This window comes from Filicampus tigris, chromosome 8 (assembly GCF_054856515.1).
Source record: "Filicampus tigris isolate MCC_2025a chromosome 8, RoL_Ftig_1.0, whole genome shotgun sequence".
In the NCBI taxonomy this organism is placed as follows: domain Eukaryota; kingdom Metazoa; phylum Chordata; class Actinopteri; order Syngnathiformes; family Syngnathidae; genus Filicampus; species Filicampus tigris.
Window position 1 is genome coordinate 17,344,338 of NC_141224.1, and position 20,189 is coordinate 17,364,526.

The following is a 20,189-nucleotide window of genomic DNA, read 5'->3' on the forward strand; positions in this document are numbered from 1 at the left end:
GTTGCTCAGTTCAGCTGGCCTCAAACTAATTTCTCAGCCCTAAGTTAAGTAAGTAAGACATAGTTTTCTTTGGATTGTGATTATAATGATAAGGCACTGGGTTGACTTCATCCACATAATGGCCTCAAAATTCCTGAGTGCAGGCAATACAATTAATTTAATAAAGCCCTTTTGGGCAAAACTTCCTCAACATTAAATAGCTTTGAGAAAACAAATGCTTTTTTTTTTTTTCCTTTAGTAAATAGTAACAGTAATACTTAAGCAGTGCTTTAAGTGGAAAAAAAGTAAGTGCCATACTCCCCTTATTTGACTGTTGCCAGGTAAATTAGGCGGTGGGTAACAAATAAATATATAATAGGTTATAGATAAAAAATACACAATAAATAAATACAATTGGTTTCTGTCTGCGTTTGACATGTCCGACTGCATTTGAATGCATCTCATGTGTCATGCACGTTGCGAGACGTCAATGTTTACACTCCTGTTAGCGACTTTTGCCATATCATAAAATGGCAGCGGAATTAACTTGCGGTTTCTTCAAGTCCAAAATCAGCGATTGAATACGATTTTGGGATGATGTTGTGTTGTGTTGCCAGGCTTCAAAATAAAAGCCTACTAAGCTATTGCATCCAAAACTTTTATTTTGAACTTAGCCTTTGCGTTGGCGGTGTGTTACGTTACAAGTTTGCAGATTCCTTGACATGTCTAAATGCCGGTGCACACACCAAATAAACTGTTACCAAAGGCTGAAAAAAAATTCTGTAGCATTTTTTTTTTTTTTAGTATTTTTTTGAGGAATCATCTTTACTGAAGGAGTTGTAAGGATATAACAAAGTACAAGAGCAATATTGAACTAACTGTGGGCTCATGTGAAGTCCCGGTACGCCATAAAAATTCCCAGTACGCTAAGGGCTAAAATTGAGAGGTGCTGGAATTCCAGCTCACTTAAAGCAATGTACTGGGTAAAGTCATAAAACTCTGATGAAATGGTCTAAAATGTTACTATTTGATTGACTCATCATACAGTACGTTTTAGGCTAAGAGCGATGCATGGCACAGTAAAAGCTAACCACTAGGTTATATACTGTTGTAAGGCTACAGAGCCTAAGCTAATTTTCTTGTTTTTTTTTCCTTAGGTCAGCGTTATGTTTGAATACAGTAGAACTAGTTGAAAGTTTAAAAGAAAGGGAACATTTGTGAAAATAACTAAACTTTGGATACCTCTTCAGACTATACCTCTGTCCTGCTTGTCCTTCCCTGCTCAGTCTTTTCTATTATTCTTTCCATTCTGTACCAGCCTGATTATACCCGTTTACCCTCACAACTCACCTTTGCTCTTCCTTCTTTTCCCTTTAAAACTCTTCTATAGTTTGTCTAAGCCATCTTGAACATACATGCATGTAATAAATGTAAATACAAACATATATATATATATGACAGTATTGGATGTATGGTTTGCCTGTGGTGGTTGTAGTACAAAGAATGTGTTGTGATGTGTTCATGCACTGTTGAAGTGAAAGGCCCCAAGCATTTTTTTTTTTCAATGAATGAAATATACAGAGAACTTTGATTACTGCATTTTTAATTTTAGATCATGGGGATTAAATGTGTCTTGAACAGTAACAGCGCTTATGAAAAGCAGTATGATTAAATGAATGCATTATCTACACACCTTAATCATCTGCTTACTTGATTATGTTGACGGAAAGGTTATCGCTGCTGTCTTTGACTGCTGTCCTACTCCCATCTTGCAGGGCCTCACTGTGGAGCTCCTGTGTGGTTTTGCCCCTTCTGGCTCTCACATGGATGTCAGCTGTACTTGCCATCACTGATCGGCGCTCTGCACTATTCCAGATTCTTTTTGCCGTCTTTGATTCTATGGAAGGCTTTGTCATTGTCATGGTGCACTGCATTCTGCGAAGAGAGGTATTTTGACATAATCATGGCAACAACACTGTCCATTTCCACCGTCCTGTTTTTTTTTTCTTTTCTATTCAAGACAAATGTGACTGCATTGCTCTTTAATTGTTCAGGTTCCTTGCATTCACCTACTATGTTGTTAGTCCTAAGAGGATGATTTCTAAAGGTTTTGCACTCATTCCTTCACCATGCTCTTGCTCCCAAATGTCTCATTAGCATTTAGAAGCCATGGGGTGGCCTTTGTCAGGTGCTAAACATTTTTAGGTCCACCCCCAGCATCCAGACAGCCTATTCGGAAATATCCAGAAGCACGAATTTCAAGCCCAGTCACTCCTGATTCTGATTTGGGTTTGAATGAACTGTTTGCTTTATCAACCTACAACATCATCATTAGATGAATGACACAACATTCTAAATTGCTAATACCCGCGCATTGATATTGCGCCTAGTAATACGTTGTGCCTAATTGTCTGTTAAATATGGTATATGAGTTTCAAAATGTAAAATATCTAACATACACAATTGTTTTGTAAAAAATGTATACTTAAAACGTCGAGCCATTCATTAAGTTGGGCTCAGCCAGTGTTTAGGAAGTGTTGACCATCATCTATATAACACACCAGAAGTAAAGCTAGGAGCTGTATGTACTGTGTTAAACAGGTTCAGGAAGCAGTAAAGTGCCGCGTGGTAGACCGCCAGGAAGATGGCAATGGGGATTCTGGTGGATCTTTCCAGAATGGACATGCTCAGCTTGTGGTATGTATATGGATTTCCTGCCATGTTCTACGTGTAAAGACCAACATTATGTATAACTTTGGCATGTCTGTAGTGATTTTTATTAAAATAGAGTCAATTTAAGCAAAAGCTTCAGCATTGTAACCATACTTAATAACATTTTATATGTCTGTTTTGAGAAAGAATGAGAATAATTTTAGACATGGAAGCCTTTGTCAAAATGTAACAAAATAAGTTAAGACAATACTGAATGTATTATTATTATTGATGTCTTGTAGTCAGTCTATTGCCACTTCACAAACATTTTAACTTTCTGCGTGCGCTCCTCCCTGCCTGCCTCTGCCTGCCTGCTTGCTTGTCTGTCTACAGTGTCAATCGATTGATCGATAGTGGATATAAAAAGTCTAAACCCCCCTGTTCAAATTGCAGTTTTTTCTTTAGTCCCTACGCACCTGCCACCATTTAAAATGCTTCTGATTAACCTCGAATAAAGTTCAGATGTTCTACTAGGCTTTTCTTGATATTTTTGTAGTAACATCTTACAGCATAAGCCATTTGGCACAAAAACAACACTGCTCATCATCAAAAGACCAACACACCTAAGGTGAAGCATGGACAGCTTTGGGGCATGTTTTTCTCCAGCTGGAACTGGGGAAAACGCTATATAAATAAAGATTAATTGTATTGTATTGTCTTGGTCATTGTGTGGGTTACAATTAACAGTTCCAAATACCACATAACTATCAGGCTTCTTCTCTTATAAAGAAAAAAAGGTCATGAAAAGCCTACCAGAAATTCTTAACTTTATTTGGGGTTGATCAGAGGCACTCATTGGCTCCCATTTACCATGAGTTTGAATCTGGTAAAAAGAAAAGTTTTTGAATGATTTATAACTAGTTATCACTTTTTTTATACCACAAAAACCTGACATTTGAACAGGAATGTATGGACTGTTAATATCAACTGTATCAATGGCAGATATTTCTGTAATTTACTGTTATTTGGAATAAAATATATTTTCCTTTACATTTTGTCACCAGACTGACTTTGAGAAGGATGTTGATATGGCTTGCAGATCAGGTAAATGTGTTTTAGTCTTGTAGTTTCGTTCATTTTTTAATCCTTTTTTAACAGACGGGAGGGAGGTTTGCCCACACAACCACATTTACAACCACATTTTCTTGGCAAACTTCCTGGGCTGTTATATTTTAAACAAGTGTCACTAAAACTACGGTATTTGGGATGCCCCGATCTGATCACGTGATCGGAATTTGAGTCTGATCACGTGGCTTTCAGCTCATCGGGGCAGAAAGATCCTTCTTCTTCATTTTCTGAAATTTCACAGGTCACAAAGTAAACAAATAATCAAAAGGTATACATATATTGTCTACTGGAGCAATAATAGCTTAATTTTGTGTTACACATTGTTACATTTAATTTGGGTGGATCAGCGTGGCATTAGAGCGAGAAGTCTGCCTGTTCACAGTGCGGTCTCCCTCCGTGCTGCAGCAGTAATAAATTTGGGCAACAACGACACACGAACAATGTGAAACTACTTAGCGTACGGCAAAAGACACTTCTAAAATAGCTTAAGTATTCCTTGCCTGATATAAATCCGCCTCACTGAACAACATAAGAGTTGAGGGAGGGACAGGCTGGTTAGCAATGACATATCCAAACGACTCAAACGAGTGTAAATTACTGGTTTACAAGCAAGCCTGTTCCCCAGTGGTTGAATTTAATATGTTTCTCAACAGATTTTGATTTTAGATAACTATTTTTTATTTGGCACAACCTCTCTCTGGTCTTTGAAAACACCCTTTTACATGGTACAGAAGATGCCACTGTGTCCAAATATGCAAGAGCAAGATTCTATAAATTGGGAAACAGTAATTTTGCCTCTCCCAGTGAGGTGTTGTTATAGTACTCCAGTTCCATGGAACACAATAACCTCATTTTAGAATAAAATTGAAAATGGTGACAAGTACATTACAGTTCTTGATTAGCAAACCTATTGTGTCTGAAATTATGTTAGATCAGTTTAGCTTACATTATTGTAAATGATCAAATCAAAATGTACCCACAAAAGGGGAAACCCACGACCCACATTCTTAAGCCGATTTTCCATTACGGCCTGGCCCTGCACCGTCCCGGCCTCGCTTGGTCTGGCCTGCCCTCCATTAGCTCAGCTCAGCTTGTGAACGTTAGGTGAGCCGTGATTGGTTGTTACCTGAGCCCCCAACACATGTGATGTCATTGACAGCAAGTGGCAAAATCCGTTTTTAAAGGTGTTGATTGTACATGAAAAATAATGAAGGTATCAAAATCATTATAGACAAAACTTTTTACTGCTGAAAATGGCAAAATGAGTAAAGTATACCAATAATAGAGGGAGTGGATAACTTTGCAGGGAGTGGATAACTTTTGCTTGCACTCCTATGACACATTTTGAGACAATTTGAATGGAGGCAACAGTTTCTTCACTCAAATAAATTATTTGAAATATAATTGATCTCCAAGGGAAATGTTAGAAGTCAACCAGCTCAAAAGTGGACTAGCATCATGTAATGGATTGTATATGTATGTACCTTGAATGAACCTTTTGTCCTCTTTCACATCTATCTTCTTGCTCCTGTAGGCACGATGAAGCACTCCTCCCTGCAGGGGGAGGAAAAGGCCTCTTCTGGGGCTGTAACTCTTCAAAGGGGATCTAACTTCAATACCATGCCAGCCAGTATGGCCAAAGTCCACCTCCAGAACATGGCAGACTATACCAGCCACACACTGACTCTACGCAGAGAGAAATGTACCACTAAAGGAATCAGCACTGAGTTGCCAGGTGCCAAATCCATTTACATCTGTGACAGTGAGCTCTTTAAGCAGCTAGACGGTGAGCTCCCACAAAGAAATGGAGAAGGAAGCAGTTGTGAGGGCACTGGCAAAGCCCCTGGGCTCGTCCTTTTACCAACCAGCAACACAGGCACCCTAAAGCCCGCTAAGGGCAAAGAAGAGCAACCAACCAAGTACAACATAAGTGTTGAGCAGCTGCCTCAGACAAGGCTCGTCCACCTGGCTAACCCTGTCAGTGCTGAGCCAGTGCTTGGATTTGGACTGAAGAGCTTGCCTGCTGACCAGGTCAGTGTGTCATGCTCAGAGAGAGACTCACCTGCGCACAACCTTCAAAACCTGCCAAGAGACTCTCAAATGGACAGCAGCACCTGTAATGGAGCAGAATCCGGGCACTCTGTTGCGATGACCAAGAGTGAAACCGTTTCTACATTATCCACAAGCTCCCTGGAGGTGAGTACACTTACTTCCATGATCCTGTTCAAGCAATACACTGTCACCTTCCTATTTTAAACTTAAAAATAGGATTTACCATTAAAGAGAAATAATTCTATGTGGATGTCAGTTATTGATTGTGATGCTACAAACCTCAAGATTCTATTAAGAAAATTCCACCAATATACCTTAACAAAAAAAAAGCAAAGTAAGTTCACAATTCCTCAGTTTAGTTAATGATATCTTTTGTCACATGAATTTATATCAAAGATCAATGGAACACTAAAATAATGTGTTGAAATGTACAGTAATAACTCCAATACTGCGGAAATGGGGGGGGGGTAAACTGACTAAAAGATGCTAGTAGGGTTGCACGGTATACCTGGTACTTTCAGGTGTGTAATATGTACACAATTTTATATCCGATATATCTTTTGTTATCTCTGATTCCACTGCTTTTCCTGATGTTTTAGGATTTTGCCATGGTAGCATTTCAGTATTTGTAATGAGGTCAAAAGTTAATATTCAGGTTTAATATTGAAGTCAGAATTTCGGTTCTGTGATAACACGAGATGCTGGTTGTCTATTGCCTTAATCAGATAAAATTGGAACATTCCCGTCCATATAAGTTTAGCTACTGTTTATGAGACTGTTTAACAGTGAGATCTGTTATTGTTCCTACCAGCATTACCCAGATTTCATCAGTTGGATTTTTGTATTGTATATGGGTCAAAGTTTGCATTTTTTTTTGGTTAGTTAGACATTCTGCTTTTGTCTCATCACATAATATCCACTTTGTTTTTTGTTTTTTTTTAAATCCATACATCTGCTTGATACATTTCACACATACTCCAGTCTCTGATTTACAGATGCTTTAAATGAGATAAGAAGCATCTTATTTCATTGGCAAACGAAACTGCATCCAAAAATGTAAGACAGGATGGCCATAGGAAAACCCTGGATGGTGAAAAGGTGAGAATTTAGTCCCAATTTATAGTGCTGACTGCAGTCGCAAGATGTGGCATCATAGTGAGCAGCACACAGTGGCCTCAACATCTGTCTGCTGGTGTCTTTTCACTTGGGGGCAAAACACACTCCCATAATGGCGTGTGAGGCAGCAGCTGCCAGAGCAACTGGGCAGCCTGAAGGTCAGGTTTTCCCTCACTATTCAGTGACAGCTGACTTAAAGGTCATTCGGTCACAATCTGTTAAATGCAAGCTTTTGCCAACGGGGCTGGAATGACCAGCGACAAACCTTGTTTTCTCCCTTTGTTACTCGCCGCTCTCCTATGAGTTGCAGAAAATCCCTTATTGACTTTCCACCAGAATTAAATGTATTGAGGATACTCAAGCATTTGTCTTCTCACGTGGCACATAATATCTTTATAAGTCATTAATCTGTCTGTATCATCTCCCCCCCAGAGGCGAAAATCACGCTATGCAGAGCTTGACTTTGAGGTAATTTTAGTCTCTTTCCTTCATACACAGAGCTTCGATTTGTCTCTTTAGTATAATAATCTGTAGATGTTTGCATACATTTATTATTCACTGTTTGGTTTGGAACATAATTAGATTAGAGATGAATAAGAAGAGGGTAAAGTGGAATTGATGGGCGTCTGTGCTATTTCCCTTGTGCGTAATGTACAATCTTCTTGTGTAGAAGATAATGCACACCCGGAAACGCCACCAGGACATGTTTCAAGACCTGAGCAGGAAGATTCACAGTGCAGACATGGATGTAGAGTCTCCACCTGTTGATGCCAAAGCTACTAAAAGATGGAGTGTGTCCTCTGCCAGCAGCGACAAGACCAACATAAGTGTAAAGAGTTTGACTTTATTCTGTTCTGCACCCCACCCCCCAGCCATCTAATGATGTTCTTCTTTCACTTGATACAAGCCAAAATCTAAAACCTAGGTGGAGTTTTCTCTCGTAGTTAGATTCAATTAGCTTTTATGTCACATTCTAAAAACAGTTGGGTTAAAAATAACACAGATTTGGGTAAAAAATGAACCGATCCACAACTTGGGTCAATTTGACCCAACTTTCTTGGTTTCGAAGAAAACAACCCAACAAAGTGGGTATTTTGTACAAAACTACCCTAAAAAAATGGGCTATTTTGTGCAAAACAATGCAAGAAAGTCGGTCAAATTGACCCAATTTGTGTATCGGTCCATTTTTGACCCAAAATTGTGTTATTTTTAAGCCAACTGTTTTTAGAATGCAACTTAGTCACTTAATTTGGTGTTGAGGAACTTGACAGGCCCACACAAAGCCTTGCCCTCAACCAAACTGCCTTTGGAATTATTAATTTGTGGATCTATGTGGTGTAGGGAGAGACAAGTTCTTGTGGGGAAACCTTTCCAGAGGAATTCACTCTGTCAAAAATTCAAAAGGGATGTCGATTCCATATTTCCCTTCTTACCTCTTGGCCTGCTGGTTGAGTGTATCTCTGCCCATGTAGTGTTTTTGTTGGTCCTACTTTAGTCTGTTGTTGACTAGATGAAAAAATCCATGCTTCATAGAGAATTAATACCGTTATTTAACATGACTTGTAATTGAGTCAATATAAGATGCAGGACAATAGATCTGCCAAAATAAAGTTTTTTTCACTGCATGCCAATTGAAGGAAGTGTTTAGTTTACACAAGGCATTGCAGCGTGGCTTATTGTGCTGTTGTTTTGTCTTTCATGTTTTCTGCTTCTTGTTTTTTTCTCCATCTTCTAAGTGTTTATCTTTGTCATTTAAACGTGTCTGTTCTCATGCTGTAACAAAACATCGACTGCATGTTGATTATAATTATGTGTGTTAGCATCCCTGGGGTGGGCAGATCAATTCATGTGAGAAGAAATCAGTGGAATTGCAACCATGTTTTATAAAGTAATCTGTCAACTTCCCTATACTCAAGAATTTCATTATTAAGGGTAAATAACACCTGTTTTCTTGTTTACTTTCGTAGAATTATGGACAGGTCGGAAAATAAGTACAACGCAATTTTAGGTTTTTGTTTACAGTGTATTTCATTTACTACATTACATCCATGGTGGCCAGATGGATTGGGGGGGTTGGGGTGTGTCAAGCCCATGTGACAATGTGTTAATGACTTGGTCTTTACTGGTTTCAACTAGTTATATGTGCAAGGGTGCAAATAGATAGGAAGATGCAGGGCCAAGAGAAAAGGTGACTGCGACACAGCAGCCTAGCTCAAGTCACCTATCTACTTTTGTGCCAAAGAGGCCTAATCTAACACTAAATAGCAGAAGTGGGGACAGTGGCGGGGCTAGACTTTTATCCTTCGGGGGGCTATCTCAGGGGGCTCGCAATACAAAAAAACAAATTCTGCAAACCCCAAATTTTTTTTTTCGAAGAACGAAGAAGAAAAAATTGGAATATACCCAAAAATCAATTATCTAGCTTGGCACCTGGGGGGCTCCAAGTATATTTCAGTGTTGGCCAGTGCACCCCCGATCCCCAGCTCTGCCAGTGGTTGGACATAGTCAGTCCGTCACTAGGTTTCCGTCAATATTTCAGGCCGACCCACGTGGGCCCTTGAAGTAAAACATCTTCAACAGCCCAGTTGCATTGATTCAATGCTCTGAGAATATTCAACTCTCTTTATAGAACACTTTAAAAACAACCACAGCTGCATACAAAGTGCTGTACATAAAGTAAAAATATGACATATAAAAACAAAGACAGTTAAAACAATACATTAATAACATAAGAACAGTAAACACAAAACACTAAAACATTGCTGCATATCATGCTGCAAAATGCCAAACATACCTGACCCTATGTGAGTGTGTATTTAAGTAGTTGCCCCCCTAAGCCTAATAACTTGTTGCGGCCCTCTTGGCAGCAATAACTAAAATCAAGCATTTCAGTCTTTCCTATCACAGTGGAGGCAATTTGGCTCACTCCTCTTGCAAAATTGTTTTAACTCAATCATAACTCAACATTAGCTGCTTGTTTAAGGTCATACCAAAGCATTTCAAAAGAATTAAGGCTGGGTTTCGACTTGATCACTCCAAAACCGTGATTAATTTTTTTTCGCCAGTCAGAGGTGGACTTGCTGGTATGTTTCAGGTAGTTGTCGTACTGCATAACTGAGCACTTGAGCTTGAGGACACGAACTGATGGTCGATCTGTCACCTCCAGGATTTTCTGACAACAGAATTTATTTTTCCCTTTATCATAGCAAGTCGTCTGGGTCCTCATGGAGCAAAGTAGCACTCTGCCACCACCCTGTTTGATTGTTGAAGATGTTATTTTTTTTAATCAAATACTGTGTTATGTTTATGCAAGATGTAATGGTGAGACAAGCCATTTTCTTTTTTGTGAGCAATGTTTTTTTTTTTCCTTGGAACTCAACTTTTTGCCCAGTTTCTTTCTTATGGTTGAGTCATGATGACTGACCTTAACTGAGGCCAGTAAGGCCTGCAGTTCTTTGGATGTCATTCTGGGTTCTTTTGTAACCTCCTGGATGAGTCATTGTTTCACCCTTGGAATAATTTTGGTTGTTGACTATTTCTGGGAAGGTTCTTAATTTTCTACATTTGTAGATAATTGTTCCGATCGTGGTTTGCTGGAGTGCCCAAAGCCTTGGAAAGGGTTTCGAAACCTTTTCCAGACTGATAGTCTAGAGTTCAATCACTTGGTCTAGGTGTTGCCAATCAAATTGAACTGTGGTTAAATATAGTTAACTCGTGATTGAACAGAGTTGGGGGTGTTACATACCTGCCAACCTCGTACTGAATCTTACGAAAGTTGTAATTTGCCCTTACATATCTGTATGTAATCTTACACATTACACATTATTTTCAAATGGCTGCTGTAATGTGAATGGAAATCATCGATGTATGGCGTAAATGTTGGAAAGGTGTTTCCACCTGTACAAATTACTTGACAGGTATGGTGTTAGAAAGTATGTGTGAGTGTGTTGAGGTTATTGGTTATTGATTGCTTTGAATGTGAGGAGCAGGATTTTATTCACAATGCGGTGAGTAATGGGCCAGTGAAGTTGCTTTAGGAACAGGTGTGTTGTGACTGATGAGACGGGAGCTCGAGAGTGCAAACTGAATTTTGCACCAATTGCATTTTTTTCCTGCTATAATAAATGGGTAAATCAGTGAGAAGTGAGTTACAGTAATCAAGAGGGCATGCGGATAGTGTATGAATAAGACGTGAGAGTTGTAGATTTTTTTTTGTATCTATAAACCCAAAAACTAAAATAGGTCAATCAAAAGTAGGTCTGATTAGACATAATTGGTTTTAATGTATTGCTTTGGCGTTTTTAACCGGGAAGTAGCATAATTGATACTACATTATTTTTAGTATAACATTTGGAACCTCCCACCAATTTACATGATGTCTTAGAATCATGTTTTTACCATTGCTTTTCATTGCTCAGAAGTAAGACTTAGAATTACCTCAGCCTCGGCAAGGCAAGCTGGCTTTAGTTATACAGCACATTACATAAACAAGGCAACTCAATGTGTATCACACAAGCAAAGACACAACACCTAAAAGCATTTACAAACACAACAGTTAATGACCTTTATAAATAAAGCAGCGAGAACAAAAGTATCTGACCAGATTTACTAAGAGAATTTACATGACAACATTTGTTTTGTTTGTAGATTGATTTCATTCATTTATAAAAGAAGAAATAACAATATAACATGAACACAAATGTTCTCCAATCTCGAATGAAATGGAGCAGAAAGAAGACATAGTCTTATTTTATCTGCCCCTTTAAACATACACATTTTTTTCATCTGGATTTAAAAGCATTTGCACTCAGGCTCACTTCACATCTGTTGTCAGTTTATTCTACTTAAGCTAAATGCAGATTCACCATGTTTACTTTGATCCCCGGGATCCACTAATTGACCCAAGTCTGCAAGCCTCAGAGCCTTACTGGTTGTATTCAATCAGCATTTCTTTGACATATTCAGGATCCAAACCATTCAGTGATTTATACATAATCAGCAGAATCTTAAAATCTATTCTATAGCTCACTGGGAGCCAGTGTAAAGCCTTTTACCTGGAGTAATAAGATCTGATCTCTTTGTTGTGGTCAGAACCCAAGTTGCAGCATTCTGAATGAGCTGCAGCTGTTTGATGCTCTTTTCAAGGAGTCCAGTACATTTACAATAATCAAGTCTACTGGAGATAAAAGCATGGTTATGTTTCTCCTGCTCTGGTTGGAGCATGCAACCCTTCAGTCTGGATATGGTTTTCAGCTGTTTTAGTGATTGGTTTGATATGGTTGCTGAAAGTCAGGTCCGAGTCTATCGGCACCCCAAGATTTCGGTCTTTGGTTTCTAAACACAGTGACTCCAGGTGTTTTCTAGCAGCAATTCTCTTTTTTGTTGTTGTTGCCAGAAACAATTACTTCTGTTTTGTTTTGGTTTAGAAGTAGGAAAATTTGGTTCATCGAATTGTTATGTTGTTGTAGACAGTGACCCAGCACGTTAATTGAACTGTTGTCATTTGGGGACAATGATAAATAAGATGTTTGTCCTCTGCATTCCACACAGCCATGATAGCTAACAAGCATTTGACCCAAAGGTAACATACCGTATACAAACTGAACAAACAGGGTCCAAGGACTGACCCTTGAGGGACCCGATGTCATGGCAATTCGATCAGATTCAAAGCTTGCATTGTTAGTTAAAATAACTATTTTACTTCAAGTAGGACCTCAACCATTTTAAGACTGTTCTATTTAATCCCACCCAAGTTTCCAACCCGTTTAAAGGGTAAATTATGATTAATTGTATCAACTGCTTTACTGATATCCAACAAGACAAGCACTGTCACCTTCACTGCACTAGTGTTCAATGTTATATTATTAGGTACTTTAAGAAGAGTTGTTTCTGTACTGTGACGAGGTCGAAAGCCTGATTAGAATTTATCAAAAAGTCAGTTTGAGTTCATGAATTTGCTGAGTTGATTGAAAAGATTTTCTTGACAATCTTGATTCAGAAGGCGGAGATTTGAGATGGGCCCCTTCAACGATCCACACGGATGATATTCAGCCTAGCACAAACAGACAACAAAATGCTATTTCCAGTTTTTAGTACTTTACCCTCATTATTATGTTATGTTTATTTATATTCATTTTTATAGGAATAGTGTTTAAATTATCTATATCAGGGGTCAATAATGTGGTGCCTGTGGGCAACAGGTAGCCCCCACGGACTACATGAGTAACCAGCGGACCTGTTCTGTTCGTATTGATCTGGAAAAACCTGAGTGCTACTGTTGTACAGAAACGTTGCTGCATACTCGCATATCATATAACAAACTAGCATAATGTGATAATTCACAGAGACTCTGCCTCCATTGACCCCCATATAAGTTGAGTTTGAGACCTCTGGTGTAAAGCATTGCCATGTGGGCTCAGCAACATTTCAGAAAACTATTGTCAGTTAACACAGTTTTTTTGCTACAGATGCAAGTTAAAACACTACCATGCAAAGCAACAGCCATATTTCAGCAACACCCAGAAATGCCGACCGCTTCTCAGGGCCTGAGTTCTTCTGAGATGGACTGAGGAAAAGTGTGCTATGGTCTGACAAATCCACATTCCAACTTGTTTTTGGAAATCATCAATGTTGTGTCCTTCAGGCCAAAGAAGGAAAGGACGATTCGGATTATCAGCACAAAGTTCAAAAGCCAGCATCTGTGATGGGGTATGTGATTGCCCAAGGCATGGGTAATTTGCACATCTGTGAAGGCACCAATAGTGTTGAAATGTACACACAGGTTTTTGAGCAACATATGCTGACATCCAACTAATGTTTTTTTAAATGCCAAGCATAATTCTCCACATTACAATAACATTGTTTAGTAGTGAAAGAGTTTGAGGACTAGACTGGCCTGTTAGCAGTTCAAACCTGTCTCCAAATGAAAATGTGTGGCACATTATGAAGTGCTGAATCAGAAAACGGAGCCCCTGAACTGTTGAGCAACAAACACCTACCAAGCCTCAACAATTAGCAATTAAGACACTCAGGTTTATTACCAGCTCATACAACATACCCTATAGGACAACAAATTATGACAAACCCAGTTTCGGCTTTCCACATAAGTAGCATTTTTTTCTTTCATTGTCGATTCTCAAAAGCATTCAATCCCACATTTGGACAGTTTTCAAATCTTGCCGAGCATCCACTACAATCATGGCATGACACATTTGGCAAGTCCGTCTCCCTGCATTGGCTCATGAGTCATGACCATCCCATTTTGTCCATGATTCGCTGAAGTGGGGCCGCGGTGACCGCCAGGAACATTCCATAAACGTACTAGATTAAGCAAATTGCTATTTTGTTATTGTAATGGAAAGTGCTTTGTTACAGCTGTAACTCTTATGAAATGCGCTATATAAATACAGTTGTATTGTGTTGTATTGTATAAACACGACATAGGTAACTCTCTGGTTAATTAATTTCGGTAGCTGTCATTCTGTCGAAAAAAGGTTAACTACATTTGTTATGAACTAAGCAGACATGGTGTTTATAGATGTATTATGTTGAAATACTAAGAATACACTATTATTGAAACACTGAGGCCAACTCCTTATTGGTTTTTTTTCCGCCGTAGACTGAATTTATTTTAGTGTGACATCTGACAAAAGATGACTATGAGACTATGAGTGAACCTTAATTCTAGATGTGATATCAGAATCATCTATATTGGCCAAGTATATAAAAAAAATACCCACGGAATGTGTCTAATAGTATGAGCTTACTAGTATTGCAGTAACAAGTAAATATGACTAAAGAAGCCGGGACACTTAAGTACAGAGAGTCTTTACGTAATGTAAGGGTACCATTAATGCTGTAGTAACGACCAATGACAGCTGTGGAAATGATGCAGAGAGTCATCAAGCAAAAATACAGTGACCAGTAGTGTAGTAATTACAATACAATGACAGTTGTGGAGATGCAGATAATCGTCGCACCATATAAAGCGACCAATAGTGCAATAATTATGATACAATGTTGAATGTGCAATGATGCAGAAAGTCCTTCAGCACTATAAAGTGTCTATTTGTGTGGAATATTGATCAAGAACTGTTATACAAATATGTAGAGGGATTAAGCTACATCAATCAATACTGTAATACTGTCACATGGGGATGTCTAAAATTGACAAACATTTGCAAAGTGCCCCTATGGAGTTTTGAGTCAACTGTTGAGGGTGTTAATGACAAGAGAAATAAGCTATTGGAATGTCTGCTGGTTTTAGTGCGCATAATTCAATAGCGCTTACTTGGGAGAAAGCACTGAAAGAGGTGGTGACCCGCATGTGGGGGTTTTGCCTGCCCTTGTCTTGATTCGATACAGGTCCTGAAGAGTGGCTGGGGAGATACCAATGATTTTTTTTTTGGGGGGGGGGGGCAGTCCTAACTGTCTGTTGGAGTCACATTTTGTTCTTATTTTGTGGCAGCACCAAACCAGACTGTGATGGAGGAACACAGGACTGATTAATTGACTGCTGTATAAAACACTTTCAACAGCTCCAGGGGCAGGCCTTGCTTCCTCAGCAGCCTCAGGAAGAACATCCTCTTCTGGGCCTTTTCAGGATGGATTAATCTTAGTCACCCACTTCAGGGCCTGCGAGACGTAATTTCCAGGAACTTGAAGGTCTCAATAGTTGACAGAGGCAGTTGGACAGTGTGAGGGGCAGCTGTGGTGAAGTATGTTTTCTGAAATCCACGTTCATCTTGAGTGTGTTCAAATTCCAAGTTGAGTTGGCCGCACAAAAGCACCAGCCACTCCACTTCTGTCGTAGACGAGGCCGATGACTGTGGTGTCATCTGCAAACTCCGGGAGTTTGACAGCTGGGCTTTTTGAGGTGCAATTGTTTGTGTAGAGTGAGAAAACCAGCGGAGAGTGTACACATTCGGGGGCCCCTGTGCTAATGACACGTGTTGATGCTGTGTCCTGTCTTTCACGAAGCTCTAGATCAGGGATGGGTGACTAACTCTGAAGGGGACCACAACTTTTCCCCAGTGCTACTGGGGGGACACATAGGACCTCGCACTTCCTAACAAGATGTATGACAAAAATTACATTTTAAATACACAGCTGTCATTTTAAATCTGTGCATCGGTGCAAAATACGTGCCCATAATATATTTCATTTTTCATAGTACATTTTTCAATGCATGTATAAAAGATCCACTGTCGAAACCCAACAACAAAGAGTTTGAAGCAACACACTGAATTTTTTCCCCAGTGCCAAGGACTCTCTTGCATAAAAATTACCATTCAAGGGCGGCACAAAACTGCTGAAAAAGAAACCAGCAGAACTTTTTTCACAAAAAAAGGGTCCTTTGTGCAGTAGAACATATTCAGGTCGTTAGCCATTCCCTTATTGTTCTCTCCTTGGGGAGAATGGTCTCCTACAGTTTGAAACTGATTTCAGGCCATTCCACACTGACGCAGAGTCGTTGGCAGTAAACTGTTTTCCACCATTTCTACATAGCTTCTCTTGGTGATGTTAATTTCCTTTGTCGGGTGGTCTTAGGCACGTTTGTACAGTACTCTTTCCCTACTGCAAAAAATGTCCTACTTAGCCTTCGTGAGTTGTCTGATTTTGGCAGTGAACCATGGCTTGTTCTTGATGAACCAGCGGAGCGTTTTTGTCAGGACACACCTCCTTATAGAAACGAATGTAGGCTGCTAAAGTGGTTGTATGTTCATCCAAGCTGCCAGCTGAAGTTTCAAAGACAATCCAGTCAGTACAGTCCAACCATTCCTGTCATGCCAGCTTTTCTTCATTGCTCCACTTATTCACTGTTTTCACTGCAGGTTTCACACATTTAAGTTTGTGTTTGTATATTGGAATTAAGTGGATTAAACAGTGATCAGACAAGCCCAAAGCTGTGCGGGCAACAGAGCGGTATGAGTCTTTCAGTATTGTATAGCAATGATCCAGAATGTTGTCTTCCTTGGTGGGACAATTAATTTTCTGCTTGTATTGAGGAAATTCTGGAATAAGTGTTGCTTTCTAAAAGTCACCTAAGATACTGAGGGGTGAATCTGGGTGCTTTAGTTTGAGTTTGTTTACTTGGTCAGCCAGTTTTTGTTGCCGATGTTCATAAGAACTTGTGGTGGGATGTTGTGGAGGTGTTCAAGTATCTTGATGTCTTGTTCACGAGTGAGCAGTGACCCGGCACTGGTTAAGCGGAAGTAAATGGATGGATGGATAAAAAAAGTTAAAAAAAGCCAATTCACTGAATACGAAATTAGAGTACACTGACAGCCATGACGCATGATAGCATCACAATGTGGGGATGTTTCTCTCACAATGGTGTTCAGCCTATTTATTGCATACTCGCCATCATGGATCAGTTTGAATTATTCAGAATATCTGTTGAAGTCACGTTGGCTCATGCCAAAGAAGAAATGCCCTTGAAATTGGTGTTTCAACAAGACAATGCAAACACAAAACAACATTAATTTATAGAGTAGCCAATCCAATTTCCACACATTAATACAACAGAGAATTTGTGGGTTGATATAAAACAAATTAAAAAAAAAATGTTTCTGAGGTAGGGCAGCACGGTGGTCGACTGGTTAGCACGTCCGCCTCACAGTTCAGAGGTCGTGGGTTTGATCCCGGCTCCAGCCTCCCTGTGTGGAGTTTGCATGTTCTCCCCGTGCCTGCGTGGGTTTTCTCCGGGACCTTCGGTTTCCTCCCACATTCCAAAAACATGCATGGTAAGTTGATTGGACTCTCTAAATTGCCCCTAGGTGTGATTGTGAGTGCGGATGTTTGTCTTTGTGGGCCCTGCGATTGGCTGGCAACCAATTCAGGGTGTCGCCCGCCTACTGCCCGAAGACAGCTGGGATAGGCTCCAGCACTCCCCGCGACCCTTGTGGGGATAAGCGGTATCGATAATGGATGGATGGATGTTTCTGAGGTAAAACTAAGAAATGTAGAGGAGTCATGGCATGTGCAATCTTCCTGGGCTGGACTAACAGAATTTGGTTGACTCCATGTAACAGATTTGTAGCAGCTTTCAGGAACCGTTGTATACTGTACAACTAAACATTTTATTTCAGTGACTTGCCAGGAAAATAAAAGAATGATAAATAAATGTAGCGAAAAATTAAATGAAAACTTTTGCATGTACAGTATAGAAATAAAAGCTTGTTATGGATGTTTATTATGGGATTTCAACTCTGTAGCACACACTACAAACCTGTATGTCTCAACAAAATAGAAATAATAATAATGACGATAATTAGGAAATGTATTCTCCTTCTTTTATTAGGATAAGCAGCAGACCCCAAGTAAGAGGGCATGGGAAGGCATACAAAAGACCCACTCACCTCCATCCTGGGGAAGAAAAGACCTGGCAACAGCAGTGACCTCCCCTTTGGAGATGCAGACGGTGGAGTGGGAGAAGACAAGTGCAACTATTCCTTTGGTAGGCCAGGATATCATGGACCTGCAGACGGAGGTGTGATAAATAAACCGCATTTCCTCAACTCACCTTTCACTTCACTCTTGGACAAATAAGGAACATGTCACATATACTGGGTGAGGTCCACTGCAAATGTGAGGAGAAAGGAGAATAAAAAAGACAATAAATGCAGGACATTAACATAAGAGAACTGCTATCATGATGTCTTTGTATGTTTTTTCCTTTAATGTTTGGACTGTGTTTTATCAGACATGAACTGCCTCCCTGAATACGGACATGAGTACTAAACTGCCTCACGTGGGAGACGGTTTGGTCGGAGATTTCGTGACTCCATTGTGTATCATACACAAAGGCCTATGACCTGTTGTCTAGTATGTATGTAATGGTTGTAATGTAATTAGTCATGTCTTCTTTCTATCCATTCAGTGTTACTGCATCCTGTTGCACTCTCTTTCTCCAAAGCAACACTGATGTTTTACATGGCTCCAAAGTTTTTCCTCAACATCAGCGACGAATTGAAAAATCAACACTAGTTTGAGGACAGACTGCCAAACGCCCACTGCTATGCTCCTTAAGTCAATCCCCTCCGCTGCACAAGTCACCCATATCCTTTTGGCTTTGACAATTTTTGCACCCTAGCACGGTTGGCACCGGTGAGACAAGTGAAGGGGAATGTGGATGAAAACAAAATCAAGCGCCCAAATGGAGAATTGCCTTCTCCTCGAATGACTCCTCTGAGATTCTTGCAGGCTTTGCTATCTAATGGGGCCTCGAACCAATGCCACCCCTGAGGATCGGGGATAGCTCACATCTAGTCAGTCAGTACATCCAACTATGTGGCATTTGTTGACAAAGACAAGCAGGCAGACTTCCTTTAGATAATATCCAATTTTTAACGTTGGTATCAAAAAGGAGTATCTGTTGAATAATTAAAGATAGATATGTGACTCAATATATAAATATATACAGTATACCGTATGTTGTGATACATAAAAGGAACAGGAAAGCACAAGGCTCATTTGGAGTCATGATGTACAGCATTCTAATTATTTGACAGAGTTCTACAGACTGGATTTCAGAGTTTAAATATATTTCAGACTCTGCTTGGGAAGAGTCATTATTGAAAATATCAAAAGAATTATTATGATATTATTCTTTTCCCTTTCCTGTCTTTTCAGGATACTGGACTATATGCGTGTTCTGTATCACAATGTAACCTGCGTGTTTTTATATCACAACCATTTACTCTTGGATCTCCTTGCTGTTGTCCCCTGTTCTCTAATCTGATCGATCGCCAGCCTTTCTCACAGAGCCCGCCCACACCTCCTAACTTGCTATTTTATTTTACCTGGGGTCATCTGTTTGTTAATGTACAGTTTTCAGAGCACAAAGTGAATGTGTCTTATTTCTAATAAAACAAATCTATATATGTACTTGTACAAAAACAGTCATCATGATTTTAGTACTTTGTATTCTTACAGAAATACTGGTTTTCTATTCTTTATGTGACAATATAAATGTGTATGTTGATGTACTCTATAAGTAATTGGTAGATGTATGTATATGTTAATCAAAAAGCAAGCTAGCTATACCATTTTGAATTACCATTATAAATGCAAACATAACACTGCAAAAATGTCAAATACTACAACAACTTAATTAACTCGGAAGTAATTATCACACACTTTCTAGGTTACCCTCTTACAGCAAGTGGCAAAATGGCCACCCCCTGACATGGATGAAAACGGGTGGAATATACTGCTTAATTCACATTCCACAAATCCAATATTAATCAGAATACTATGTT

At 39.5% G+C, this 20,189-nt stretch overlaps 1 protein-coding gene across 6 annotated transcripts in view; it reads left to right on the top strand.

The window, feature by feature from the left end:
- adgrb1a (adhesion G protein-coupled receptor B1a) overlaps nucleotides 1-19,829 on the top strand; it is a 131,019-nt gene extending 111,190 nt beyond the window's left edge. For 5 of the 6 annotated variants that reach the window (XM_086037444.1, XM_086037442.1, XM_086037445.1 and 2 more), the window contains 7 exons: nucleotides 1,755-1,926; nucleotides 2,581-2,676; nucleotides 3,696-3,735; nucleotides 5,294-5,955; nucleotides 7,360-7,395; nucleotides 7,598-7,756; nucleotides 18,230-19,829. In XM_086037444.1, the coding sequence (XP_085893570.1) occupies nucleotides 1,755-1,926; nucleotides 2,581-2,676; nucleotides 3,696-3,735; nucleotides 5,294-5,955; nucleotides 7,360-7,395; nucleotides 7,598-7,756; nucleotides 18,230-18,424 (1,360 nt within the window). In that variant the 3' untranslated portion in view covers nucleotides 18,425-19,829. The remainder of the gene's footprint in view (nucleotides 1-1,754; nucleotides 1,927-2,580; nucleotides 2,677-3,695; nucleotides 3,736-5,293; nucleotides 5,956-7,359; nucleotides 7,396-7,597; nucleotides 7,757-18,229) is intronic. The other variant, XM_086037447.1, reaches the window with a different exon arrangement.
- Nucleotides 19,830-20,189: the final 360 nt, after the last annotated feature.